The 27,325-nt window shown below is 41.4% G+C and overlaps 2 protein-coding genes across 3 annotated transcripts; both read left to right on the top strand.

Moving 5' to 3' along the window:
- Nucleotides 1-5,567: 5,567 nt before the first annotated feature.
- On the top strand, nucleotides 5,568-16,426 carry nsfl1c (NSFL1 (p97) cofactor (p47)). 2 transcript variants are annotated; one of them, XM_085448161.1, is made up of 9 exons: nucleotides 5,568-5,709; nucleotides 6,425-6,525; nucleotides 6,650-6,724; nucleotides 9,168-9,333; nucleotides 9,460-9,555; nucleotides 12,256-12,365; nucleotides 12,481-12,618; nucleotides 13,478-13,648; nucleotides 14,083-16,426. In XM_085448161.1, exons 1-9 carry the CDS (start codon nucleotides 5,608-5,610, stop codon nucleotides 14,243-14,245), a joined length of 1,122 nt encoding a protein of 373 aa, XP_085304287.1. In that variant the 5' UTR covers nucleotides 5,568-5,607; the 3' UTR covers nucleotides 14,246-16,426. The 2 variants fall into 2 exon arrangements, with proteins under 2 accessions (XP_085304287.1, XP_085304286.1); XM_085448160.1 differs by having other exon boundaries at nucleotides 6,647-6,724.
- Nucleotides 16,427-17,205: 779 nt separating this feature from the next.
- On the top strand, nucleotides 17,206-26,702 carry fkbp1ab (FKBP prolyl isomerase 1Ab). The gene is made up of 5 exons (XM_085448027.1): nucleotides 17,206-17,369; nucleotides 17,476-17,523; nucleotides 21,144-21,256; nucleotides 23,642-23,810; nucleotides 25,353-26,702. Exons 1-4 carry the CDS (start codon nucleotides 17,333-17,335, stop codon nucleotides 23,768-23,770), a joined length of 327 nt encoding a protein of 108 aa, XP_085304153.1. The 5' UTR covers nucleotides 17,206-17,332; the 3' UTR covers nucleotides 23,771-23,810; nucleotides 25,353-26,702.
- Nucleotides 26,703-27,325: the final 623 nt, after the last annotated feature.

Below are 27,325 nucleotides of genomic sequence, written 5' to 3'. Positions count from 1 at the left end.
TATTGACATTTTATACAGAATCCCAGTGTTTTTAGAACATTTTTTAAAATAAACTTTAAATTAAACTTTTTAATTTTTTTAAAGTAAACTTTAAATAATGTGTTACACATAATATCAGATTACAATAAAAGCTTATGACACATGGTGTGTGTCTATCGAAGCAGAAATTACCAGTTTGATTGGAAATTATAGTGATATTTATTTATTTTATGACATATCCCCAGCATCACCTTGTTGCACATATATGCTTCCTTTGTTGCAGGATTCCTCTCTGCAGAATGAATTGTTTGTGACTCTGCTGACCTTTAACAGGGCAGTTAACACAAGGCCTTGACCTTTTAGCCTGCAATTGTTACTATTAGCTACTCCCTGCCTAAAGACAAATGAGCATATTGCTATGCTTGACAATACTAAAGCAGGTGGAGGATGAATAAAGAGCAGGAACACAACGAATTATTGAAATATGTACTGATACAAGTTGGTACCAGTCAAGAGTTAAGTGGTAAGTATAATAAATCCTTGAATTTCTATGGCATAGTCTTCAAAAGTAGCCATCACTTATTTGGTGCTCTCCTGAAGATTGTAGACCTTCACTAAGTCTTGAGTTGTTCTATGCTGTGGTTCTTTTATGACATGACACCACTGGTAATTGCGATTGTGCAACTTGTACATGATTTAGAAGAGTGAGTGGCAGGGAGGTGGAGGGAAGTTCAGGGGCCTCTAGGTTTATGTACGCTTGGACTAACAAACCTCAAACAGCAGCTTTCTTTTACGCTCTGCTGGATACTGACCTCCTGAAGGCAGTTCAAAATTAAATTACTGTGTCCTATAATAGGAAGGTGTTTTTACCTCTAATAAGAAAAACTGAAAGATACAATATTAAGATTATCATGCTATTGCACATATATGAACAGAAACTATAATCCTATGGTAACTTTATCACAATAGAACCTGAAATCATATCTAATTTATCTACTCTCTAATCATATCTACTAATGTTAAATACATCATAAAACAAACTACAATTTACATACTTTTAAATTCAGAGAAATACTATATTTAGCATTCTTGTACAAAATATGAAAAAACGGATACCACTTTTATAACTATGCATTGTATGCCGAGGGGGAGCCAGGAGAGAGTAGCATCAGTTAGCATAAAGAGTGGGAGCAAGAGAAACAGCCAACATATATGATATATGTTAGATTAGAACTGGAATATTGTTGGATAATAATAATAATAATAATAATAATAATAATAATAATAATAATAATAATAATAATGAAACTACAACCAAAAATCAGCTCAAGGGATCACTTCTGTGGTGTCCCTGGTTGCAACAGTTTTGTGTTTGAGTTTTATGCTAAGAAGCCGAGGATATACTGCATCACAAATAGCTGGATTTTCTTGTTTGAGTGCAACTAGCCAAACAGCGAACAGCCACTGAGACAGAGAGTTACAGAGACAGGCAGTGAAAGTGGACAGTGTGTCCTCTGTTTCTTAACATAAAACTCATTGCTGCAGCACAAATGTGATCTCCTTAAACAGATTTTCAGTTGTAGTGTCCTTATTTTCCCCTGAGTTACCGATTCTGTCACTAGTTAGCTAACATAAACTAGTGTCTATTAACTGCAACCAACCACATTTCTTACTGACAGAAGATGGTGCTGAACATGTTCTTAAAACTTTACAGAGCTACATCGATTTCAGTTTTTGAGAGTAGGGCTCAATGGTGTAAATTAGCCTTTATATGCGTAGCGTTTCATGTCCCCTTTAAGGCAAGGTCATGAATTTACCATTCCACAATTAAGTAGAGAGTAGGCTACTGAATTGTAGTCGTTATAAAAAATTACACATGCATTTCAGGTAGCAAATCTCTAAATCTTTTATTTTCTCCAGAAGGTCCTCCAGCTAAACAATTATATAGTCATGGTCCTGCACTGGTCCCATTGCTGTTTTGGTATTCCACTTTCAACAAGTAGGTTGGAAGTTGGGTTAAGCAGGTGATGATGTGCCTGAGGCTCAACACCAACAAGACCGAATACTTAGAGGCTGGCCCCCAGACCGACGGCACGATCAGCGTCGATGGAGAAGATCTGGCGAAAGTACCTCATTTCAAATACCTCGGATCGATGATCAGCAATGACGGCGATATCCTACTAGATGTACGAGCCAGGATCAACGCAGCGTGGATGAAATGGCGCCAAGTCACCGGCGTCCTGTGTGACCGAAGAATGCCCAATCGCCTCAAGTCAAAGATCTACAAGAGTGTAGTGCGCCCCGTCGCCCTCTATGGATCCGAGTGCTGGCCAGCCACCGGAAAGCACGAACAAGCCCTTCACACGATGGAAATGCGGATGCTGCGATGGTGCCTAGGCCTAACACGATGGGACCACATCATGAACACCGACGTTAGAAAGAGGATGGGAATCGCGCCAATCACAGATAAGATGCAAGAAGCGAGGCTGCGGTGGTACGGACATGTGGTACGGAGCGATGAGAACTCAGTGGTGAGAACAGCACTACGGCTCAGCCCCCAAGGACGTCGACCTAGAGGCAGACCAAAGCGGAGATGGATGGACCGAATCAAGGACGACGTGAAGAAGATCGAAGCCGATCTGAGCGACGCCCTTGACCGACCCAAGTGGAGACGACTTTGCAGAAAAGCGGACCCTGCAACCGAGCGGGAAAAACGCTAGGAGGAAGAAGAAGATGTGCCTGAGGATGGAGTCCCGTTTTTCAGCCGCCACACTGTTGTTTGTCAGTCTTATTTTCAGCACTTAAGGTCCAGCTCCAGCATCCAGTATCTGATTGTCTGCCTCCTTAGAGTGGTCATCAGGCTCCTCTGTGACTTTCTTGTTTTTTCACAAACCTTCAAACTAAAGTCTCAATTTCCTTGTCTCCCAGTGTTCCTTGTGTGGCCCAACTTACCTGTTCTCATCTAGCTGGTCCATTCTCTTTGGAATCCGTCAGAGAATTACCGCATCTACTCACCTGTCTGCCCTGGCACAAAACAGATCAGTGCTTCCCTTCCAAGTATCCTCCCCAGATCAGCCATACTTGTTATTAATCTCTGTCTCTCTTCCACAGCATGTCTTTTATCCTGTCTTCCTTCTCTCTCCCCAACCGGTCGCGGCAGATGGCCCCGCCCCTCCCTGAGCCTGGTTCTGCGGAGGTTTCTTGCTGTTAAAAGGGAGTTTTTCCTTCCCACTGTCGCCAAAGTGCTTGCTCATAGGGCGTCATATGATTGTTGAGTTTTTCTCTGTATGTATTATTGTAGGGTCTACCTTACAATATAAAGTGCCTTGAGGCGACTGTTGTTGTGATTTGGCGCTGTACAAATAAAATAGAATTGAATTAAGTAAAACCCTCTGGGACAATGCTGTGGAAGTCTTGTCTGTAGGTTAACCTGAGCCAACCTGCCTCTTCCTCTCTCTCAGTGGTTCCAGTCCTCATAAGCCAAACGGTCCCCAGGAAGTCTCGTAGCTGACATCTCCTCCAGTATTTCTTTGTCATTATTTAATAAATCTCTCAAACTTTTAATTTGTCTGCACTGCTCTAGAGTCCACTACTATTTTGGTGTATGACACATATTTGTAATATTTGTTGTGTGTTCTTATTATCTATCTTAAATATCTTAACAATCTCAAGTGTTGCTAAAATAATCTTTCCACTATAAAAGCCTAAAACCATCTGCACTAACGGGGAATGACACACACAAACACATTGAAATCTTGTCCAGGAGATTTTAGTTCTGTCTGTTTAACCACCAAAACTACTTGGTTAGGCAAATACCATGTCTTAAAAGTAATCTCTTACAACATTAGAAACACGTTAAAACCCTTAATTTTCTTGTATATCAGTGTGGTGCCAGTCCCACTGAACCTTAAAGGTGAAAACACTATTTACATTTCACTATGTATTTACTATTCACAGGAGGGGAGGAGGTCACGTTTTCTGTCCGTCAGTTCATCAGATGCTTCCAGTGACATTCCAGTTAACTTCAGCTGACATCTAAAGTCTGCCGTCTACTTCTAACATTTTGCAACTGTAGGCTCACTGTAACATTACACTTCGACAACATCAGCCTCCAATCTCATGGGACCATAAACACACACATAAATCAACACTCACGCCTTCAGGATTTCCTGAGGCAAGATTCACTGATGTCAAGCCGTGACATGGGTTGAAGCTGACTCTAGTGTGTGTTGGTGTGTGACAGGCTTTAGGACATGATAACAACTACTTCTAGTTTTGTTCCTTTTTCACTTTATACATCATGTGCATGTGATTTTTCTTGTTTTTCTTCCATTGGTCTGCAGGTTTACACTTCACTCTCTTCCTGATATCATTCCCTCTCTTGCTTTGAATCTGGGTGCTGTTGCCTCATTACGCAGAGCCTGAAGCTAAAAACATCCAAAGGGGGAACTATATGATCACAGCCTCTTAAACTTCCTCACTGTATTTTTCCTTTATTTATCTCCATCTTTTGTCTGCGTCTGTTGGGGGATGGTGGGTGTTGTGCTTCACCAATGTGACAGCAGGGTTTTCTCACTTCACTACAGATTAATTAGCCTTGAAGATCAAACAACGAAGAGCACATGGCACAAATAACCCCACCAACCCATGTCCCCCCCCCACCCCACCCCCCCACCCCAGAAAAAAATTAAGACGGTCCAAATCTGTCTGAATGTGGATTGCTTTGTGCCATCTGACCAGCCTGCGATCAGACACTTTATTGGAATACAAAGGTAGCCTATCACCCATGGGAATATTCTCACCATCTGCTTATCATACTGGAATCAGAGGAACATGTTTCCTGGAGCAGTTCTGCCAGAGGTGAGGGTGTTTGACATTTCAGTCAGCATTTGTTTCACGGAGCACTTGCATAAAAATATAAACTAGAGATAGGGGCTTAGAAGTTCCCACATTGATGTGTCAGAGTTTGTTGGAATGGAATCAGATTAACGAGACAAAATGAGATGAAAACCCTGACAGGGCCTGAAGAAAAGCTAGAAAGTTGTTATAGTCTGTTTAAAATAAGAGGTGATCTTTTCTCTTTCTCTCTCCCAGCAACTCGCTTGTCACAAGGGGTCAGCCCAGCAGGCAGCCTTTACACCAGATACTCTTTCTGATGTAACTCCAAAAGGGATTTGTGTCCCCAGTTGGAACTGAACCAAATGCAAATGTATAATCCAACACAGTTAAATTTATAGACTTCTTTGTCCTAGTTCAGAAGCAAAGTTTGAATATATATATATATATATATATATATATATATATATATATATATATATATATATATATAGTGTAACGCTAATGAGTTACTGCTCAGTTTAACCTGTGGGTATGTCGCCACCAAGTGGTTAAAATCATGTTAACAACGCAGAAAATTGTAATAAAAAAAATACACTGTGTTCAAAATTATGAGAGCTGTCGATACTCGTTGAAAAAATAATAAAATACAGTTTGAAACCACTTTTTTCTTTTTTGACTGTGATGTGTTTAACAATTGCTTCCTGTCTGGTTTGTAACAGGATAGGAACCATCATCTGTTGCTAGTTTCTTCAGGTGGAGGCGGACGAGTTATTGAAGGAGCGAATCAAAATGGCGAACCAAGAGGAGTCAGTGAGGGAGTTCGTCGCTGTTACTGATGTGGATGAGGAGAGGGCCCGTTTTTTCCTGGAGTCTGCCGGCTGGAATCTGCAGGTACGGCTTTTCTGTGATCTTCCATGGAGCTGCGGTGGACTGTATGAAAGACCCTATGAAGGAAACTCAGGTTACCGGGCAGGTGCCAGACCAGTAGCTCGACGGCTAACGTTAGCCGGGTTTTGCCGGTAATTTGTGCAAGTCACCCTTTGACAATGGCCGGACTGCTTCTTATCATCAGCAACAATTCACGCGTTCAGTTAGTCAGCTGATAGCGTCACGCGTGCAGTAACTACTGCTGTGTTATCATAAAGAAGATTGTCCATTAAGTGTTGTCTAAGCTGGTCTGCCGTAAACCTATTGACTCATGCTAGCTAGCGTTAGCATGCAACGCTAAATAAAATGGTTATTATTAGTAGCCACCTTCCCGGGTCGTATGGGCTGCTCCATGGGAGAATAACACGTGTGTGTGTGTGTGTGTGTGTGGGGGGGGGGTTTAGGGAAATAAACGCATATCCACAGTATTTGCGTGGTCTGATACTGTAAGATAACACAGACATGGGCAGTTTCTTCACTGTACCAGCGTCGTCAGTGTACAAAGACAAAATAAGTCAGTGAAACTGTGGCTAAATCGCTTAATCCTCGAGAATGTTTGACGTGAGCTCTTGACTGACGTGTTACCGGAGCGGTGTACTGTAGCATCTGGAGCTCGTCAGATATTACCTTACTGTCTGCTTCGTGCTGTCACATTTGCATGCTCGTTTTGCATCCTCAGCTTGCACTTGCCAGCTTCTTTGAAGACGGAGCCGATGATGACATAGTGACACTTCCCCAGCCTGAGGGAGGCTCCTCGGTGTCCCGATCCGCAGGCCCCAGGTATAGTCTCCATCCAGCCTGTCAGTGCTTTAATCACAATGTAATGGCACAATTATAAGAGGGACGTTTTTGTTTAAGTACAGGACACTTGTACATGTATTTATACAATTGTATCGTCCAGTAGTCAGCCCAGAGTGACCTCCTTCAGAGATCTAATGCATGAAGCAGAGGATGAGAGTGATGAAGAGGAAGGCCAAAGGTAAGTGTGCTTCCCTCTTGTCTGTTTATCTTCAGTGAGTGTGTGGAAATAAGACCACCGCTCTCTTAGGCTGAGTTACAGAAAAGCTTCAGTGTGTCTCAGTATAATACTCAAATAGATAATTACGAGCAAAGGAGGTGAATACCTTTTTGTGCCGGAGGCCTTTCAGAATGGGTGTGACAGATGTTGCTGTCTGTTTGAGCTGTGGATGGATGGTACAAAGTCACACCTAGCTGGCGTGGTTCCAGAATGCACCAAACTATTTTTGGTAACACCTCATTCTCTGGGAGCTGGTCGCTTTCCTGCTGTGTCAACAGATTCTGCTGCTGGATCAGTGCAGTGGACTAGTTGTTAAGGGGACCGTGTGGGGGGGTACTGATAACCTTCATAGTCATTTTTCATTTCATCCAAGCAAACAGAGCTAAAGAACACAGTATTTTATTCCAGAGTCAGTAATGATGTCATTTATAATTAACATTTCTTCTGGTTCTGTTTCTCAGTGCACAGTGGCTTCTGGGATAGTTTGGAGGAGGGGGGAGTGTCTTTATTTCAATATGTACACAGCTCAAAATGAGTGAAGGGACATTCACACATTGCTGTATTAATCAAAGTCAGTTCAACTTCAGGGATATCAGTTGATCCAGTTAGGAAGTGTAAACCATTGTGAATCCATTTTACTGACTTTGGTGCAAACGACATTCACAACAGGTGCAGTATACAGACAACAACAAGACCAGGGAATGGTTTTACAGCAGCTGCTCTCTCTTTACCTCTGATGTTAATTGTTTTCTGTAGTTTTCCTTTTGTTAGTAGTATTATCTTCTATGGTAGCATGAGACAGTACCTGTTGTAGAAATGGTGCCGTATTTCTTGAGAACTTCTTGACAAGTCAGTCTACAGGACTACCTGTGCAACCTTAAGGAGCTGTCAGTACAGTCACATGCTACTATGACACCAGCTTTAGAAAATAAAAACAGTTAGGAGGGATAAGAAGAGAGCATTGGTCTGCAAAAGCTTTCCCTCTTTGTTGTTGTCTTGTTGTTGCCTCCACAGCACACCTGTTGTCAGTTTCGTTTCATGTCTATCATTTTTAAGTTTGTTTCCATCCAGGCGACACACTTTAACATGCATAAGAATTATATAATGCAGCACTGTAGATTGTGCAGTTTTCAAGTCTGGTTACATTGTTTGTCTTGCTGCCTGACTACTAGAACAATGTGCACATAGTTGGCTACCCAGACACCCGTCTCCAGTGCAACTGTATGCTCATCTTATTTCTTTGTTGTCCAAACAGCTGATACGCTGCAAAGGACTACTCAGTAGAGATGTTCCATTTTCTTTTGCCTATTTTCTTCATTATGTATCAAAACTTTAAAACTATGAAAAGACACATTGAGAAAAGTGCTTTAAATTTGCGATTGTTAAATGTTTGTACCTTTAGCTTTGATTACAACTTTCCACTCTATCAGGTTGTCACATGAAGCCAGTCCAACACCCTTGAATAAGTTCTAACATATGGTTGCTTTTCTCACTCATACAGTTACTGTGCTGAATGGTCTGTAGTCCATTCATTGTTTCTAGATCTAAGCACTTTTCTCCCTTCTTCTCAGTTGGTTTCAGAATTGATTTTTTTCCCCCTGTAGATCCACCATGAAGGCTTTATTCAGTTTTCTACACACAGTTGAGATCTGTCTGAAAGATTCTGAACTTGTCTTTCCTGTGGTGATCCTCCTACAAATTATTAAATAAAACCATGTACACTTTATAGTCCAAGATGTAGGAGTTACCTGACTAGCCTGTTTGTAAGGAAAAGGATAGACAGGAAAGACCAGAGCTAGCTGGTTAGCAGCAAGTTGACTTTCAAAATAAAAGCCAGGAGACTGTTGAATAATCAGTCAGTTGCCTTGTGTTCTCAGGTGGATGAAAAAGTAAAGATAAATCACTAAATGTGTTTTTTAGTCTACCCAAATAAGCTTACTCCTAAAAATCACACGTAAACACACATACTATCCATACACCAATAGACTTAGTTTATTTGTCATACCTCCAAGAGAACAGAACCATCTGCAATTATTTTACTTGTGGTCAGTACCTTTGCTCTAGACACCAACTGTGAGCTGGAGGACCACTCCGACCAGATCCTGTGCTGTGCCAAGCTTATAAAGGTTGCAGCACAGAACAAGGATTACTGCGGCCAGTTGTCCATCAGCAAGACAAGAGACTCACTGTAAACAGTCTTTATTGGGCACAAAGGACAAGGACTTTAGTTTTTGCACAGAAACACTGTTGTTTTTCAACCTTTATTTTGCAATTATGGCTTTATTATCCTCACTCTCACACTGTGACATGCGACCCTGTAGAACACTATTCTCTCTCTTTCCCCAGAGTGGCTGTTGTTCTGTTTATAAAAGACTTCTAACTAGCTCTATTCCCACCCTCTCAGGTTTTTTGCAGGAGGATCAGAGCGCAGTGGGCAACAGATTGTGGGACCTCCTAAGAAAAAGAGCTCCAATGAAGTGGTAGAGGATCTATTCAAGGGGGCGAAGGAACACGGAGCTGTGCCTTTGGACCGCAGCGGGAGAGGACTGGGGGAGCCCAGCAAAGCTAAGGTGAAGTATAGCTACTGTGAACAGCTGTCCATGACAGGCTCCTTCTCTTCTATGTTGCTCCTGTTAGCAGATTTCTTTTGTGTCTGTAAATCAGTTACTCTGTTCTGATTGTACTTTTTGTTCTAGGCGTTTGTTGGCGGAGGTTACAGGCTAGGAGCAGCCCCTGAGGAGGAGTCAACTTATGTGGCTGGTGAGAGGCAAGCTTCCAACAGGCAGCAGGATGTGAGTGTAGATTATTTTCTTTCTTTTTGTGGGTAATTCAGTCCTTGCATTGTTTCCTGTCCTGTGTTTCTGAATCTGCTCCAAGGTAGACTTCAGTCAATCAAAGCCTGGGGCTCTTACGTTTATAGCAATAAAACAAGACAGTAACAGATGAAGGGTGATCAATCCTGTTCCAGGAATCCAACTAATCATTAATCAAATCCTAAAGAGTGTCCTGATGAGTAGAGTCACATAACACCGAGATGTTTGTTTTGTTGCTTTGTTATATAAACTGCACTCACGGCCATCTCACAAAGCATACCAGTGCTGAAAGGCATGATGCACTTAAGTTGTTGTTCTGAGAGTATTTCAAAAAGTATATTGGCTCTAAAAGTAGCCCATAAATCTGAGAGAATATGTAGGCAGAGTAGAGGTCTCTTTAGCCACTAAGACCAGACAAATCCTGCAGGGATGTTGCACTATTACAGGCACTCTGTGGCAAATATGCTGCAATTATGTATCAAGCCTGAATGCACTCTGCAGAGCACAGTTTGCCTGAAAGTATATAACAGAGGTGGGACCAAGTCATTGTTTTGCAAGTCTCAAGTAAGTCTCAAGTCTTTATCCTCAAGTCTCAAGTAATGTCAGGCAAGTCAGAGTCGAGTCTCAAGTCACTGGTGTAAAAGTCCGAGTCAAGTCACAAGTCTGAAACTTTGAATTTCAAGTCCTTTCGAGTCTTTAAAAAAAAAAACAACGAAAAAAAGCATGTTGCAGTTATATGCTAAATGTAAATATTAGACCATGTAATTTTAAAATCTGTGTTTTTCTCAACACATGACAAAATAGTGAACTTAGAAAATATACACAAATTGTGAAATTGCACCTCTTTAAAATGCAGCTCAATTAAACCTAGCTCCAAGAATAATTTTCACCGACAGTTCTGAGATAAGCTGCATGTTATTCTTGGATGCGGTTGTAGGACCGGCTTTAAAATCGCATGACAAAAATATCATACACATTAAAAAAAACTGCATCACCAACGTAGCCTGGACAACATTTGCTAGTTAGATGAAGTCAGCTATCTCATCTTAGCATATTTATATGCATATTTATAATCATACGGTTCTTGGAGTGAGTGCATACACTCATGAAGTTTAGTAACTTCCGGTCACTGCAACAAGCCCAGGTACAGTTTACCGACGGATGGGTGCAGGACCTTGAAATGCACCGTGTAGAACGAAAGACCATCGTACGTATCATAAGTTTACCAGTCTCACAAATCGTCGTCATAAATATACATTCCTTAACCGTTTATTAATAGGACCTTTGAGCTCAACGGTAATTAATTAGTAGTGGAAATAATTTCTGGTAGCATCACAGAAATGTAGCAGTGACAACAATATTGTATGCTGTAATCGTACTGGGCAATTAGTGATACAAAAAACCTGTTTTATCCTGTGAATAAAAGCATATGTTTTTGTCAATGTACCATAATAACAGAAGCGAAACGCAATATTGTGTCAGGACAATTCACTATTTATGCACAATAAACAAAGGAGCATAGCGCGACAATTTCTGTTCAGGGCCAGACTTGCTTGTAACCTATATCACCAATTATGTTATGAAAATGACGTATTAACTACTAAAAAACACTGACCTTCGTGTAAATGCTTGGAGCAGACTAACCTGTGAGCTGGAGTGTTCTGGGACGTTATATTTGATCTTTGAATGGCTGCAATCCAGGCCATCCGTCGCCTCTTTGTTACTTCGGAAACATGGCTTGAACAATTTCTCTTCAACGACGTAATCCGATAACAACTGATCTCTTTACCCGTCGGCTTCCCGTGGCTGTCATGCGACCGGCTATTGCAGTTAATAATACAACGGCTTCTTGACATTTTTGTGTTTCTTTTTATCGCTGTATAACTGATTTTAATTGAAAGCCTGCGTGCGCTAGTACCGCTTGCCACGAGTTCCCAGAATCCTTTGCGGTTCTACCCGTGAATGACGTCACATTTTCAATCTCTATATAATATGCATGTTAAATTTTATATTTGGGGTAAAATATCAAGTCTTTTCAAGTAAACCGGTTCAAGTCCAATTCAAGTCCCAAGTCATTGGTGTAAAAGTCCAAGTCAAGTCACAAGTCTTAGAACATTTTTTCAAGTCAAGTCTAAAGTCATAAAATTAATGACTCGAGTCTGACTCGAGTCCAAGTCATGTGACTCGAGTCCACACCTCTGGTATATAAATGCATGTTTCAGCAGCACCAACAGTACGAAATAAAAGGAGCTGATTTTAGAGCGTTATTCTAAGAAATCATCACTAGATTTGTTAGAATAACTATATTTAACTGCATTAATAATGCAAATCATACACCTAACCTAGGAGGCCTTTAGGAAGCATCCTAGTCAGAGGCCCAAACCATCTCAGCTGGCTCCCTTTTCTTTGTGGAGGAGCTGCGCCTCTGCTCCACCCAACCAGCCTTTAAAGAAAAATAATTTCTGATGCTTGTATCTGTGACTTTGTGACTAGTTAAGGCTAGGAACGTAGGTTGAATTGTGAGTGGACAGCTCGGGTCTCTTCAGAGCAACGGGTGGGTACAGCGTCTCATTCAGTGCCTCACCAATCTGTCTGTCAGTCTCAAACTGTGTGTGTGTGTGTGTGTGTGTGTGTGTGTGTGTGTGTGTGTGTGTGTGTGTGTGTGTGTGTGTGTGTTAGGTACATGTGGTGCTTAAGCTGTGGAAGACCGGTTTCAGTCTGGATAACGGTGAACTCAGAAGCTACGATGATCCTGGAAATGCCAACTTCCTTGAAGCGATCAGAAGAGGGTGAGATTAGCTGAAATCTATTATTTGTTTGCAATTTCAGTAATTTGCTTTTCGGCTCGTCTTATGTCCTGATGAATGTTAGTTCCACACTCACCCGTTCATCCTCATCCCACAGGGAGATTCCTCTTGAGCTGAGACAGCGGTCTCGAGGGGGCCAAGTCAACCTAGACATGGAGGACCACAGAGATGAGGACTTTACCAAGCCCAGGATGGCCTTCAAAGCCTTTGACGGTGAAGGACAGAAGCTGGGGAGGTGAGGATGACGTTTGATTTAACATTGTAGCTGTATTGTGTCTATTGTATGGTTTTTAAAAAAGCACTGACTGAGCTCAGTGCAAGCTTCATTCATATAAAGGCCAGTGAACCAGTCTGCCTCGTTTTTCAAGTTATCATGAATCATCTGGATGAATTACTGGTTTCTATGGGTCATAGAAACTCCAAGGTTACTAATAACCTGCATAAGTCATGCATGTTGACGGTAAGTACAAAGAAGACAATTCCAAAGCAATGGTTCAATCCTGACATTTGTATGGAATCATTCTGGATACGAGGTCTTATCTGTATCATTAATCTTGAACGTACCACAGCAAAATTAAATAACCCACGACTGTCGAAGCTTGGAAAATCTTCTCATCCAAAGTTATTTCCTGGAAGAAGTCTGTAATATATATCGAAATTCTCACTATTTGATTTTCTTTATTTATTTGTGGATGGGGATATTTAATACTTTTATCAGTTTCCAGAACATTGTTGTGGTTTATAGGCCGGTGATTATCTGAAAATAATACAATCTCAAGCTAAAAACCTTTTCCTCAGGCCATGAAATCGTCTGCTGTCCACAGGACTGCAGGAGCATGTAATTTGAATAGTTAAATGTTTGATTGAATACAACCCCAGTAAAATCGATCAGCAAGCAGCAAATGGAAAAGCAAAACCCAAACGAAAGTGTTTCAGACAAATGTTTGGAAAATAACTGCAAACCAAATCAGTAGCTACTTTATTCTTCAGATGTGGACATTCATGTATTTAAAGTATACGTTGTGTATGTTTTGCATTCATAACTTCTGTTCACTTTGGTCATGTTTGGGGTTTTTTTGCCCTTTTCTCTCCAGCGCCACACCAGAGTTGATTTCAGCTCCGCCCACCTCCCAGCAGGACCAAGCTGCCAACGAGGCCCAAGCCAGTGCCTCAGTGACCCTCGACCCCTCCCAGCCCGTCACTAACATTCAGATCAGACTTGCCGATGGTGGCAGGCTGGTCCAAAAGTTCAACCATACCCACAGGTAAAAAAAATTTAAGTTGCATGTGTTTCTGCTGGACGTGGATATGAAGAGGACAAGATCTGTAGATATTTGGTCCCAGTTATGCAACCAGTCCTTGTGATTGTTAAGGCAGAGACATTGTGTTGTTTCAAGTGTCTTATTAGGGACACAAGGTTTGGGGGGTTGTAAATCAGTGACTCCCTGTCTCATAAACCCAACACACTGTGATTTTACACCAATACAAACCATGTTCTTAAAGAAGAGAGAAAGAAACAGATACACAAACTGTGGTACACGAGTCTGTAGACAACATTTAGCTTGGTCAGTGCTACCAGCCTAAATAATCGAAGAAGGTGAAATCAGTCCTGTATCAAAGAGTAGAAGCTAACATTGTCAGATTTCATCCTGTCATATAACCCTTCTTTCCTGTCCTGCCGTGTTCTTGTGTCTCTCAGGGTGTCTGACCTGCGGCACTTTGTGGTGGCGGCCCGGCCCGCCATGGCTGCCAGAGAGTTCGTCCTGATGACCACCTTTCCCAACAAGGAGCTGATGGATGAGAGCCAGACGCTGCAGCAAGCCAACCTCCTCAATGCTGTAATCGTCCAGCGGCTAAAGTGAGGATGAGAGAGGAAGATCAGCCCCATGAACCCTCTCCCTGTCCCCCTCCTCCAGCTGCCCTCCCCCCTCTTCCACTCCTCCCTCTCCCTGTGGTGTGGCTAAGCAGCTCTTTGAAACCTGCTGCCCTATCGAGGGTGGAGAGAAAACAGACTTATGTATGGACTTCTAATTTCTCAGTTTTGTTTTTCTAAAGTGAAACTTAACACTCTGCTTCACAGCCCTGTCCCCCCAAATTCTCCCCCCTCTCCCTGTCTGTGAAAGACGGTAACGGGGACGAAACTAAAAATCTTCCAGACTGGAACAGAGTTCATGTAAGAGCCTGTCGGAGCCTGAAGATGCAGTCTGAACGACAGTTTAGTTATAAAGGTGTTCACTAAAGATTTGTTTGTTTTCCATTAACCCATCTTTTCTTTTTCTATAGACCTTAACTCAGCCCATCAGCTGTCAGTAGCCGGTGCTTTGGCAGATCCACACCGTGACAGATTCTCACTTTGATTCTGTCTCAACAGCACAGACCAGAATCACATAACCAAAGCCAGTTTATTATCGCATGATGACGTGGCTTTGTACAAGTTTCCATTTCTCTCCACACATTCATGTTGGAGAGAAATGGGTGATGATGTAACAAAACATCAAGGATTTTTCTCTCTCCAAACAAACCTGTACCAGTAGCCTTACTCTTCTTTACGCATCTCCACAATCACACCTGTCCATTTGTTTAAATGAAGATGGAATAATTTTTTTTAAATCAACTCCTTTTATCACTTCCTTCTCTTTTTTTTTTTTTTTTTTTTTTTTCACGCCGATTGTAAGATTGTCCCAGTTAGACAGAGGCATTTTGATATATGAACACCAATTACACATGGCTTTATTATTAAACCAATGGTCGAGCAAAAGAACATTTAGATTGTAAACACTGGTTTGTGTTAGCGGAAGTTGAATTCTTAAGATACACTGACATCTTCTATGCATCCTGGGGCAACACAAAAATATGTTTGGACCTCTGGTGAAATAAATCCATTTTATGGTTGATGTATAAAGAAATGATGGTCTTGTGTTTTTGTTATTGTTAGTGGGATATCTGCTGCTTTTATAAAGTGAGAAAACATGAATTATAATATGCTAGATAATGTTAGCATTTCACCTGGGGGACATCAGTGAGTTTATCAGTGACGTAACCACATTTCATGTTGGTTTTCTAATGTGTAAATCCCTCCATTTGTCAGACTTCCCAAAAGAAATTACACATGGACCCAGCAAAGGTGTGTATACACCTTATTGCCAAATACCGCCATTTCCATTGTCAGTCTGGCACACAGACTGTATCTAAAAGAAGGATGTTGTCACAGGTACGTCGCCCTTCTGGATGTTTTGGCTGTCAGAATATTTGGTTTGTTTTCAGGAGTGACCATATTTGGACAAGAGGCTGGAAGCCTAAGTTATTGCATGCTAGCATGTTTGGTTAATAAGGTGCATCAATGAACTGCATGAATGCAACATTAAACACACATCTGCTAGCAACTACTAAGTAGCAGACTTATCAAATACTAAGACTGAACTCACCAAAACTGAAGCAAACAGATTCTCTGCATCTGGCAGCAGGTTTTATTGTTTGTCCAACTGTAATTAGCAGAGGTAAAGCTTGGCACACAGCTGCCGGCTATTCAAAGTGGCTACCTTCCTTAACAAAACAAAGGCATTCTAAAAATATTTACCCACTGTATAGCACTTCTTAAGAAAATATCTGTAGAGTCTTGGTTTCTGATTATTTCTGCTGTGAGGTTGAAAATTTTAAAATGTAAGAATTGAGAGGAAGGCAGATGATGTGGTTTCTAATCTAGGGGTCCTCCTTGGATTTGGGCATGCCAAAAGGGAGGGAGACGATCCCAGCTGGACATGAGATTGTCAGTTGTGTCTCTTGGCTGGCTTCGTTCCTAGCCTCTTAGTGCCCCTTTGGAGAGTGTTGTGTGGGAAGAGGGAGGTCTGAGCAATCTGCAACACATGGTAGATGGATTTATGGAAGTGTCAAGCTTTGTGTAATATCTGACTATTGATCAGATCTGATGGGCCCCCTTTGTTCTAATAGTGTTTTATTGTTTGTCTTACGTGACTCACTGTATAGTGTTTAGATCTAAGAAACCTAAAATCATTCTCATGAATAAAAAAAGCTTCCACTTTAAATATTTCCTTTCCTGTTCTCACATACAGTTTAAGCTTACTGTATTCTGAATTAAGATGAATTAAGATCTCAGAGGCCACACACACACATCCACGTGGACTCGGTTGGCATGCAAATATTTTATAGTGACTTTAGCATAACAGTCTCAACTACTGCGCTACAGTTTAACGATAATAATAATAATAATACATTTTATTTATAGGTGCCTTTAAGACCCTCAAGGTCACCGTAAAATAGTACAAGAACAATAGCAACAATAAAATAATATTTTAATAATAATATAATAAACATGGCAAGATAAAATTTAGACATAAGGTTGAAAAAAATGAACCATGGAGAATGAAAAAACCTAAGAAGCAGGTCAGTTCTGATTCTTCTTTCAGTCAGAAATGAATGGCACGTAACTTTTTTAATTTCTTGCTACGTTGTGCTTTTGCATTTAAGGAGCACTTGCTGGTGCCCAGAGTAAACCCAGTGCGCTGTGATCGGTTTTTCCTTTTTGAAGGCCTGTTTTTCTGTTATTTGCAAACTTTTTTAATCTTGATTTTTTTTAAATCACAAGATAATATCTGAACAATATATTATTCACTTTTAAAACTGCTTTTATTTATTCTAATAACATTCATCTAAATATGAAAACGGGTGGCCTGTGGCCGCCAGGGGTCCGTTCCAGTGATTTAGATTGGGTTTTACTTTGGTGGTCGTGGGCGGAAGTGTTGATGTGAGCCATTGACGCTAGTGTGTGTGTGTGTGTGTGTGTGTGTGAGTGTGAGAGAGAGAGAGAGAGAGAGAGAGAGAGAGAGAGATGTGGAACATCCGCCGGAGGAGCGCGCAGACAGACTGACTGCGGGAGGAGTGTTGCCGTGTTCAGGGACAGCAGCAGCAGCTCCAGGACGCACAGCGCTGAAATGGGAGTCGAAATCGAGACCATCACCCCCGGTGACGGTAAAGCCTGCTGTACATTTTAACGTGCTTGCGTGCAGCCATAGAAACAGCGCCTTAATTGCGTCATGAGCATGTTATGTTGAGCTCCCTTTTGGCTTCTCCACAGGACGGACTTTCCCCAAAAAAGGACAGACGTGTGTGGTGCATTATGTCGGTGAGTTTGACGTGACAAACTTAAACTGTACGTGCACGGACACACTGTACACGTTAGGCACACCGGCGGGTTCACGGGAAGGCCGTCCGAGTGGAGTAACGGCTGTGGGCACTGTGTCCTACACCCGTTCTGAAAAATAGCTCAGCGTGATAATCCTGAAAGTATCGCAGGAGATGATGAGAATCCTCGCAGGGACGCTGTGAGGGTTGGATTAAGAGCAACGTGCAGCCGGACAAAGTGTGCACAGCAGACATATTTTGTGCCTCAGACCTTTCCAGGCAGTGATTTCTCAGTAGGGCAAAGAGGTATTACTGTCAGTCACCGACCGAGCTGCGTGGAAATTTAACCCCTTCGTCGCGTTTCTACTCCCCGCACATTCGGTGTGTTGGGTAGGTGAAAACGTGCAAAGCAGCATCAGCAACAGTAGGTGGAGTTGGTGGTGGAGGTGGTGGTGTGTCCCGGGGACGGTGCTCTAGATTCACCACTGCGTAAAATAATGCGCGCCTCAGTCTGGGGCCGACCGCTCCATTACAGCCTCATGAAGATCACTGGATGAATGTGGTCATTTGTCTTGTCTGGATAATTAACAAATGAGGAGGTGGAGGGGGGACGCAGACTGATTCCGCCGCAGGGTTCACTCAGAGGACCAGACAGACAGACCAGAGGAGCCCAGACAGCACGGTTTTAAATCCCGTCTGATTTCCAGCGCTTTTCTGTCTTTGTTGGAGTTTCTCTGGGGTCGTTGGGGGGTTGGGGGTTGGTGGCGTTTAGCTGAGCCGATTATAACCGTCTGGCTGACTGTAATAATAGCAGGCTCAATCCTCTACTATTTTCTGGAGAATTGCACGTTATGTGAACAACACTGAATGTTGGTCACTTCGTCACTCTGAACAAGAGTTAGCAATATCAGTCACATCTTTTATTTTTAACCCCTCCTTTGTGCCACCAGGATAGAGCTGTAGGACTGATGTACAGCACAGTCTGTGGCTAAGACTTATTTTCTGTGTTAATTAATATCTCAGTTGTCTTTTGGTGGTTTTTTTTGTGTTTTTTTTTAAGAAAAAATGTTTAGAAAGGAAGAAGCTTATTACAGTTCACTGGAGTCAACTTGGATGGCAGCATAAAATGTTTTGTTGTCTAACTAATAATCCAAAGCCACAGGGTGCAGATGAAGACTGAAATGGTTCAATTTATTTAAGTTTTAATTATATAGTGCCAAATCGCAACAGCAGTTGCCCCAAGGTACTTTATATTGAAAGATAATGATCCTTTAATATTAGAGTAAAACCCAACAATAGAACAACCCCTTATGAGCAAGCACTTGGCGACAGTGGGAAGGAAAAACTCCCTTTTAACAGGAAAAAACCTCCGGCAGAACCAGGCTCAGGGAGGAGTTGGGTTGAAATTGAACATCATACTGTGTTAAAAAAAAGTCTAAAGTAGTGACTGGGGCGATCGTGGCTCAAGAGTTGGCAGTTTGTCTTGTAACTGGAAGGTTGCCGGTTCAAGCTCTGGCTTGGACAGTCTCGGTCATTGTGTCCTTGGGCAAGACACTTCACCTCCACCAGTGTGTGAATGAATAGTGGAATTGTAAAGCGCTTTGAGGGCCCGAAAAGCGCTATATAAATGCAATCCATTATTATTATTGATAGCATAACTGATTGGCAAAAACAATAGTGGATAAAGAAGGATTATCCAAAATATGAACACTCGTCCATGACAAATTGTCGACATTAGCAAATTGGTAGCACCGTTTAATTGACTAATGACGTATACTTGACCTATTAATATTAACAAGCCTATGAGTATAGAGTTATTAACTAATAAGCACGGGGTTTCACAGTCAGATCCAGCCCTCACTCGTCACATCTGGTTTCAAAACACTGGTGATAGAGAAAAGTGACTAACTATCCAGTGAGTGACTGTGTCCATCTTTTATACTGGCTCTCATTTAAACAGACTAAGTTTTGGCAACATATACCCCCCAACCCCCATTAATCTCTAGTTGCCGATCAAGTCACACATCACTTACTAGATCCTTCTCACTTACAAATCCCTCCATACGCTGGCCTTCAGTATCTGTCTGACCTCCTTCACCCGTGCACACCGTCTCAGATCCTACGATCTTCAGCCATGGGTCTGTCCCTCGCTCTAACCTCTGTACCGCTGAGCTTTCAATGTGGCAGCCCTACCCTCTGGACTCCTCTCCCATCTGAGCTCCGCAACGCTAGCAATGCAATGCTAAAACCGTATGTTGAGGTTTAGCAGTCGGTTGTGTGCATGCTAGCAGAATTTGTGCAATCAAATTTGTGGCTTTTTCTATTGCCAAAGTTTTGCATAAATTAAAATTCTCCTCAGATAGTGCTATATGAAAAACTAATTTATTACAAGCCACTCATAGTGGAGCATGAAGTTTGTGGATCAGCAAAGTCATTGAGAGTTTTCTTGTGGAAATTGCACACTACTTCATGGAAATCCTTCCTCGTGTTGCTGTTGAGACGTAAAAGCAGTGGACAGACTGACAGATATCATTAGCATGCTTTGCAGTGTATTAAAAGGGAGTAACATGTAGATCATGTCGTGCAGTTCCCAGCATACTAGACTACATATTTGTCTGCACCTGTTTTTAGTTTGGCAAAGCGTGTTGCCTGGTGAGACAGACATAACTCACCCTGTAACACAAGCCTCTTTGCTTCGAGATTATGTAACATGAAGTCAGAGCTCATTTGGGCTTTGCAAGGCAAAGCATATTTTTTAAAACTTGTTTTTAGGCTTGAGACTGCATTCTCTCCTTTTTAATAACCCACAATCTGCAGGATTTCCTCTCTGAGCCGTCTCCCTTCCTGCAAGCCTACAAAGTTATCTTGACATGAAACAGGATATTCCGTTACACAAGCGAGTCTTTTTTTGATGCAGACATCTGTATGAAGATCAAAACTTGGTCTGTCTGGGAGCAGCTCTGCATCCAGGAAATGATCAGCGTGTGAGAAAGTCATTATTGGGTTCTTTGCACTGCAGTGCTCGGATCGAATGGGACCTTTAGCTTGTCCAGATAATCTGATATCTAGATTTCCAGAAGAGGACAGGACACCCCACCGTGCCGCTGGGATTACAGGCTGCATCTTGCCAGCTCGCCTCCTGATCTGCGTATCGATATGTGTTATGTTGCATCAAGCAACCACACACACAGACACACACCCTTCCACGGTGGTGGTAATAACAGTAATAACGATGGCGGAAATGGTATTGGAGGGCTGCTATTCTGTGCACCCATGCCTGCATCTTCCTGACTCACATTCAAACCCACCATGCAGACAGCTGCAGCTTCTATTTCTGAGATGCTGAGAATCCCTTTATTTGTGCGCTCTGTATAAACACAGCAGAGATGATGGATGCCAGAGAAGCTTGGAAGACATCACTGTTTGCAATGGTTTTATGAAACAACTTGTACACGTTAGATATTAGCCGGCCTGAACATTCTGTGAGTGATTAGTCCTGTAATTGTTCATGTTCAGGGGTAATGGCTGGCTTTTTCAACAGCAGGATGAGGGCGTGCACCAGCAGCTGTTTCTGTTTCTCTCACACACTGTACTTCCATCTTACCGTTTCCTTGTTTGCAGGCTCTCTCACAGACGGACGGAAGTTTGACTCTTCTCGTGACAGAGACAAGCCTTTCCGGTTCAAGATTGGCAAGCAGGAAGTGATCCGAGGCTGGGAAGAGGGTGTAGTGCAGGTAGGCTGGAGAACTTTGGGAAAAGGTAAAAAGGTTATTATTAGTAGCGTTACATTTTTCCATCATAGACTTTACATGGTGGGTTAGCACGTTTTAGTTTTATATATTCATCCCTCCAGTGATACCCACCTTCAGTTTACTAGGCCATAATCTTCTCACTTTTATTTGGGAAGTTAATTTGCTGCTAACCATTTTGTATTTTCCCTACTAGCTGAGTCACTGGGTAGGTTACTGTTGTGGCGGTCTTCAATATCCATCTGCTGCTTTGTAGGAAGGATCTAGTCCTGTGGTTGGAAAGATTCCAACTCCACTATCTTGGACTGCTGCTGGTGTTCGTACTCCTTACTGGAGATCTTCTGCAAGCTGGAAGGCCACCAAACTGGCTCATGTGCTGCAGTTCTAAGCTGTACAACAGAAGAAAGCTTACTTCACCAGCTGCAGTCCAAGATGATGGAATTTAACTACAACATTCACTGAAGTTGATGATGATTCAATAAAACATGGATACATCTATGCTCATTCAGCCTATTTTCAGTCAGGTTAACAACCATCGACTCTGCTGAGAAGATGGAAATAACAAAGCTGACGTGTTCCACTGGTTTTGTAGTTCTTTTGGAGCCGGAAATAATAATGGATTGCATTTATATAGCGCTTTTCGGGCCCTCAAAGCGCTTTACAATTCCACTATTCATTCACTCTCACACACTGGTGGAGGCAAGCTACAGTTGTAGCCTGGGGCAGACTGACAGAAGCGAGGCTGCCATATCGCACCATTGGCCATCACCAGTAGGCGGAGTGTCTTGCCCAAGGACACAACAACCGAGACTGTCCAAGCCAGGGCTCGAACCAGCAACCTTCCGATTATAACACGAACTGCCAACTCTTGAGCCACGATCGCCACGAGAAGTGACCATATTTACAGCCGAGGATGGTGTGCTAAGTTATCACCATATGCTAGCTAGTTTGGTTAGCAGACATGCTGTTGCTAATTAGTCTGAACACTAAAAAAAAACCAAAGAATTTCAATCAACAGTTCAGGGACTCTGATTAACTGTCTGCTAAGCGGCGCATGGGCTGGACACAAAAACAAAAGAAAAAAACAGTCTGACCATGAAAGCAGATATATGAAAAGAGGTAGTGCGAAGTAAAATTCTTACCGGGCAAAAAATGAAAACTGAGATTGCATTTTGCAAAATGTCTTTTAACTTCTGCTTAGGCTATTTGCAGACTTGCAGTCCAACAGATTCATTCACGATTAGCCAAAACGACCCAGACTAAAAACAGCCTAAAAAAACTGACTTTAGAAAGGCTCCAGGACCAAAAATCGTGCCCTTTAGAGTTTGCTTGTTCAGACGTGTTCATTGTTTCCTGTTTATAAACAGTATCATTATACCTGGAGCAAATGCCATAAATGCCATAGTTTCTGCTACTTGTCTGGTTCCAGGTCATGTAACTAGTTAGTTGTATTACTGTCAATTATGAAATTCAGCTGGTTAAAATGAGGTGGTGATGTCAGTGATATCAATGTACCCGCTCATGTGCTTTGTAAATAAGTGCTGAGCTTATTGTTCCCACTGGTTTTACATTGGACTGACTTGATTGCAGAAAGGAAATAAACATTTTATTATGTGTCTTAAACAGTCTTAAATTTGTATCTAGTACCCCATACGGAAACCCCAATACAGCACATATAAAATAATGATCAAGCAATGAAGCTAAAGCTGGTCTATAAGCTGTGTGAATTTATTCAGATGTCCTCAGAGGACATTCTGCAGTGTATTGTATGCCACTGGATCAGATTCTGGGGGAAAAGTCATAAAGCTCAGCAGCTTCAGCAGTCATGATTTAGAGGCAAATGTAACTGGGATGGTTTCAAAGAAGATGTATTTTGCTTCTGTAACACATAAAGTTATTGACATGGTTCCATTATCGAGTTTTCACTTACCAAGCTCTCCATTAACTCTGTTCCTCTGTGCACCAACACAGCAAGGACACAGCTCCATATCTCACCCGCTCAGCCGTGCAGCATTTAGATGAGGTGGCTGGTGCTGCCTGTGTGGACATCCTGTATTTTTAATGGTAGCAATTTCAAGTTCTCTGTGTGCTCAGTGTGATCTTTAATATACCCACAGGGCATTTAGATTGATTTGCTATTGTGCAGTAAAGCAGTCAGAGTAGATGCACTGTGGATAAGATTGAGGAAAACTGAAGCATCATTAGTAAACAAGATATTTTTACTGTCCCCTGTGGCTTATTATCTAACTTCCACTGCAGAGACTACATTATGATCCAATTAACTGTATTTTCTAGCAGAACAAGTGCTCAATAACAATCCATTGCCTTTGTCCTGTTTCTGTCTCCTCCTCTTCATCCTCCTGCATCTAGATGAGTGTTGGTCAGAGGGCCAAGCTGACCTGTTCACCTGACTACGCTTACGGAAACAAAGGCCATCCGGGCATCATCCCACCTAATGCCACCCTCATCTTTGATGTAGAGCTGCTGGGTTTGGAGTGAAACAAACCCGCTGGCTTTATTTATTTTTTTTTAATGTTGTGTAAGTAGTCTGTAAAAAGTCACAGTCTGATATACATTTAGCTAGCTTACATATTAAACACAGGGCAGCACAGCAAGTGATGAATGGACTGGTTCTCGTATCATGCATTTCGACTCTACTTGAGCACTTGGAATGCTTTATACCCATTCATGCAAGCACTTTTTTCCTACACTTAATTGCTTTCCATCTAAACACACACATTCATACTCTGACGAACACCCTGGAGAGCAACTTGGCGTTGCCCAAGGATTCAAATAAAAAATCAGCCACCCAAAAGCCCCATAAACTCATAAGGCTAGAATACAAGGGTTGTTGTTATTGAGAAAATAACTGGTAGCACACTCACAAGTTCAGGCTGTCCTAGAGCTTTCCTCTCACCACAGATGAGCTGTTGTTGTTGTACCTTTGTCATTTTAATTTTTTTCTTTTTGTCCTGACAGGACACAACTAGCCTACTTTAACACAGTACCATAGCATAACAGTTGGCTAGCTTCTTCAGTAGCTAGTTTATTATTTCACATTACATGACCTATTGTAGCTGCAGCATGTATTGAATTCACTCACTACCTATTATTATAGCATTTCATTATGTTACAGAACTAACATATTCACACATGAATATGAACTGGCTAAATTTGGGTTAAAAACTGAGCTAATGTAGCTATAGTTATAATGTAGCTAGTTAGCTAGTTATGGCTACATTCTAACTTTCTTTCTGGGCTCTGTTTTTTTAAAGCCTCGGTGTTAGCATTGTTTTCTTCTACTTCAGTGGGTGTTTTTTTTTTTCTAGCTTTAGTTTTTAGCTGACATTCAAAAGCTTGGTTTACAATCTCCTAAAACTCTACAGGTATAACACAAAGACATAGATACCCCATAATTAATGTAATTAATACTAAAAAATAGAATTTAATGACAGTGAATCAGCTTAGTGGATGTGACACCAGACAGCTTTGGGCCACTCCCCTAACTTTAAGTGTTATTAATGTGGAAATTAGCTATAAAGAACAAAACCATTTCTCCAGGTTGTAATGTTACAGCTAAAGCTCTGTTTGTAGCCAGTTTATACTGGCCATTAGAGGAAATGAAGTTTTTGGCTTTTAATTCTGTAACCTAGAAGTTGATACTTGTTTTTAATGTTCATATATATCCTATATTCCAAGTTACCGTCTCAGTTAAATCCAGTTTGGATCCCAGAAGTGCACCTATTCAAATATGTTTCACAGCATCCATTTAGCATTTATGCTTAATTGACTTCCTACACTCCTTGTTTTTACCCTTACCCCTGAATTGGTCGTGGCAGGAAGTTTCATCCTGTTTAAAGGGAGTGTTTCCTTCCCAGTTGCCAAATAGGCGATTGTCTGGTTGATGTGGGGGGTTATCTTATTCCATTAAGTGCCCTGAGTGTATATACTGCTGTTAAACACTTAAGCTTGATAAGATGACTCTTAAATCTCAATCCAAACTAAAGTGTCAGAGGTATCTCCATCTGTACATCCTAAAATGTTTTTAAACAAGATGTTCTCCTTCATGTTGTCATCACAGGGGACTTCCTACACGGGCGACCAGGAGAGAAGCTAGGAGAGTCTGCACTTGAGGCTCAAGTCAATATTCCACTACTTATTTCATCAAACTATGACAGTTTGTGTTATTTTGTCTCTGTGACTGAGTTGATTCTGTTTTTCCATCTTATTCTTCCTCCTAGAAAAACCATGGGTCATAGCCTTAAAAACCTCCACGTTCTTAATCTTAAAATGCTAATTGAATTGCTTTTCTTTGTGTTTTAGAAATGTTGTGCATGGTTACGCTGAAAAGTACATAACCAATGAACCACTAGCCGAAACATTCATCTTTATAAGTCCAACCCATACTGATGTTATATGTTTGACAGCTTGTTGTATTCCAAAAAAAAAATAAAGGTAAAAAAAAAAAAGTACAAAAACATATTAAAAGCACACATTTTTATCCCTGCTCAGCTTCAAATTGGGTTAAATAGGCATAAGGTTAAATTTAATGGCTACTTGTTGTGAAAGTCAGGGAAGGCCTTAATGGTGCGACACAGGAACGTAGTTTCTGTAAAACACCACTGTGTTTACTTTTTCATTGAACTTGCGAATTTAAGCTGGCACAAAAGAGAACAAGTAACAGTTGTAGATAGCTCTCATGTGTGCCTAAATCTTCTCACCAGATACACGGTTACTACTTTACCCTATCTGCATGTTGTAGGCCTGATGGAAACTTAGTGCGTACATGCTGAAAGCTTTGCATCTGATTTTATTATTACTGCCTTCTCATCTTGCCAAGTCTTTAAACCCCATTTAAAGCCATACACAGGTCGAACGGTGCAACAACGGGATTTGTGGGAGCACGTGTCAATTGGAAGTTTGGTTATTTTTGTCTTATAAAAATAGGATGGAAATGTTTGAAATCAAGGGGAGGGTGTCAGTCAAATTGCAACCTCCCTGATTTATTTTGTGGATCAATTACAATTGTGTATTTTTTCAGATGCTCACTTTCTATCTCTAGAATCAACATGGCTGATGTTCAACCTATGACGATAAATTTTCTTCTTTTTTTAGTTATATTTTATTTTTTTGCCACTGTTAAGTACCACACTGCCTAACTGAAGTCTGTGTTGTCATAAAAAAAGTTGCTGACACACAGGCGTCCTTGTGGTTTTTGTATCTAAAAAAAAAGTAGTAGTTTTAAATGGAGTTTAAATGAAGGGATTTGCTGGCCTGGCTGTCTGATATTGACTGTTGATGTTGCACATTGGCCAAGCTGCAACTGGTGTGACAGCAGTCCACCTATGTACTGTGTAGTTCTGTGCTGATGCATTACTGTATGCAGGCTAAACCAATGAAGACATATTTAAAATAAAAGAAGTACTCTCCACATGCCTATGAAGTTTATTTTTGGCTTTTTTTTTCTACTCCACTGTATTTGATTTATTACCATTTGGGGCGTGACAAAGTGCAGACCAATCATCATGCTTCAGAGGCTGCCTCTGTTTATTGACTGCTGCTCACTGACCTGCAAGCCAAGGGTGGGGTAACCTAGACAACTAAACTGATGAGCAGCTTATATAATAAATTGTATTAACATTAGATAAACACTTTAAAAATCAATAACTTGTGAAACTATTTTACCACAAGTGCCTACAAGCTAATCATAAATACCAGCTTAAATAAAAGCTTTTGTGCATATTTTTTATCTCTCCTAGAATTCCACTTGGTGCCATCTGGAACCTTTAAAAGGTGCTCAGGATGCATGAGCTTACTGGGGGGGAAAGTAAAAATGTGCTGCTTCAAGCTGACTGGAACTCTGTATGAGTTACTGCACTGCAAAAAGACCACTTGGATTAATACTGAATGAATACACATACATTGTTGGCTTAACCTTGTTATAACTGCTTTCATCTAGACAGCAAGCAATACCATGTTCTTAAAATCTTTGAAGACAAATAATGAATTAACGCCTGAATTCATGTTAAGTAAACCTTTTGCCTTCTGTGTTTC

This window comes from Copadichromis virginalis, linkage group LG23 (assembly GCF_057382275.1).
Source record: "Copadichromis virginalis isolate Kocher_CV1m ecotype Utaka linkage group LG23, C_Virginalis_male_GT1.1, whole genome shotgun sequence".
Taxonomy (NCBI): Eukaryota; Metazoa; Chordata; class Actinopteri; order Cichliformes; family Cichlidae; genus Copadichromis; species Copadichromis virginalis.
This window is presented reverse-complemented; position numbering and strand designations above follow the sequence as displayed.

What these genes read in the sequence shown, in the direction of transcription:
- nsfl1c (XM_085448160.1), top strand. Translation starts at nt 5,608, where the DNA reads ATGGCGAACCAAGAGGAGTCAGTGAGGGAGTTCGTCGCTGTTACTGAT. An exon ending in GGGAGCCCAGCAAAGCTAAG is followed by an intron (nt 9,334 to 9,459) that starts GTGAAGTATAGC and finishes TTTTTGTTCTAG; the next exon opens with GCGTTTGTTGGCGGAGGTTA. An exon ending in GAAGGACAGAAGCTGGGGAG is followed by an intron (nt 12,619 to 13,477) that starts GTGAGGATGACG and finishes TTTTCTCTCCAG; the next exon opens with CGCCACACCAGAGTTGATTT.
- fkbp1ab (XM_085448027.1), top strand. Translation starts at nt 17,333, where the DNA reads ATGGGAGTCGAAATCGAGACCATCACCCCCGGTGACG. An exon ending in GACCATCACCCCCGGTGACG is followed by an intron (nt 17,370 to 17,475) that starts GTAAAGCCTGCT and finishes GCTTCTCCACAG; the next exon opens with GACGGACTTTCCCCAAAAAA. An exon ending in GTGTGTGGTGCATTATGTCG is followed by an intron (nt 17,524 to 21,143) that starts GTGAGTTTGACG and finishes CCTTGTTTGCAG; the next exon opens with GCTCTCTCACAGACGGACGG.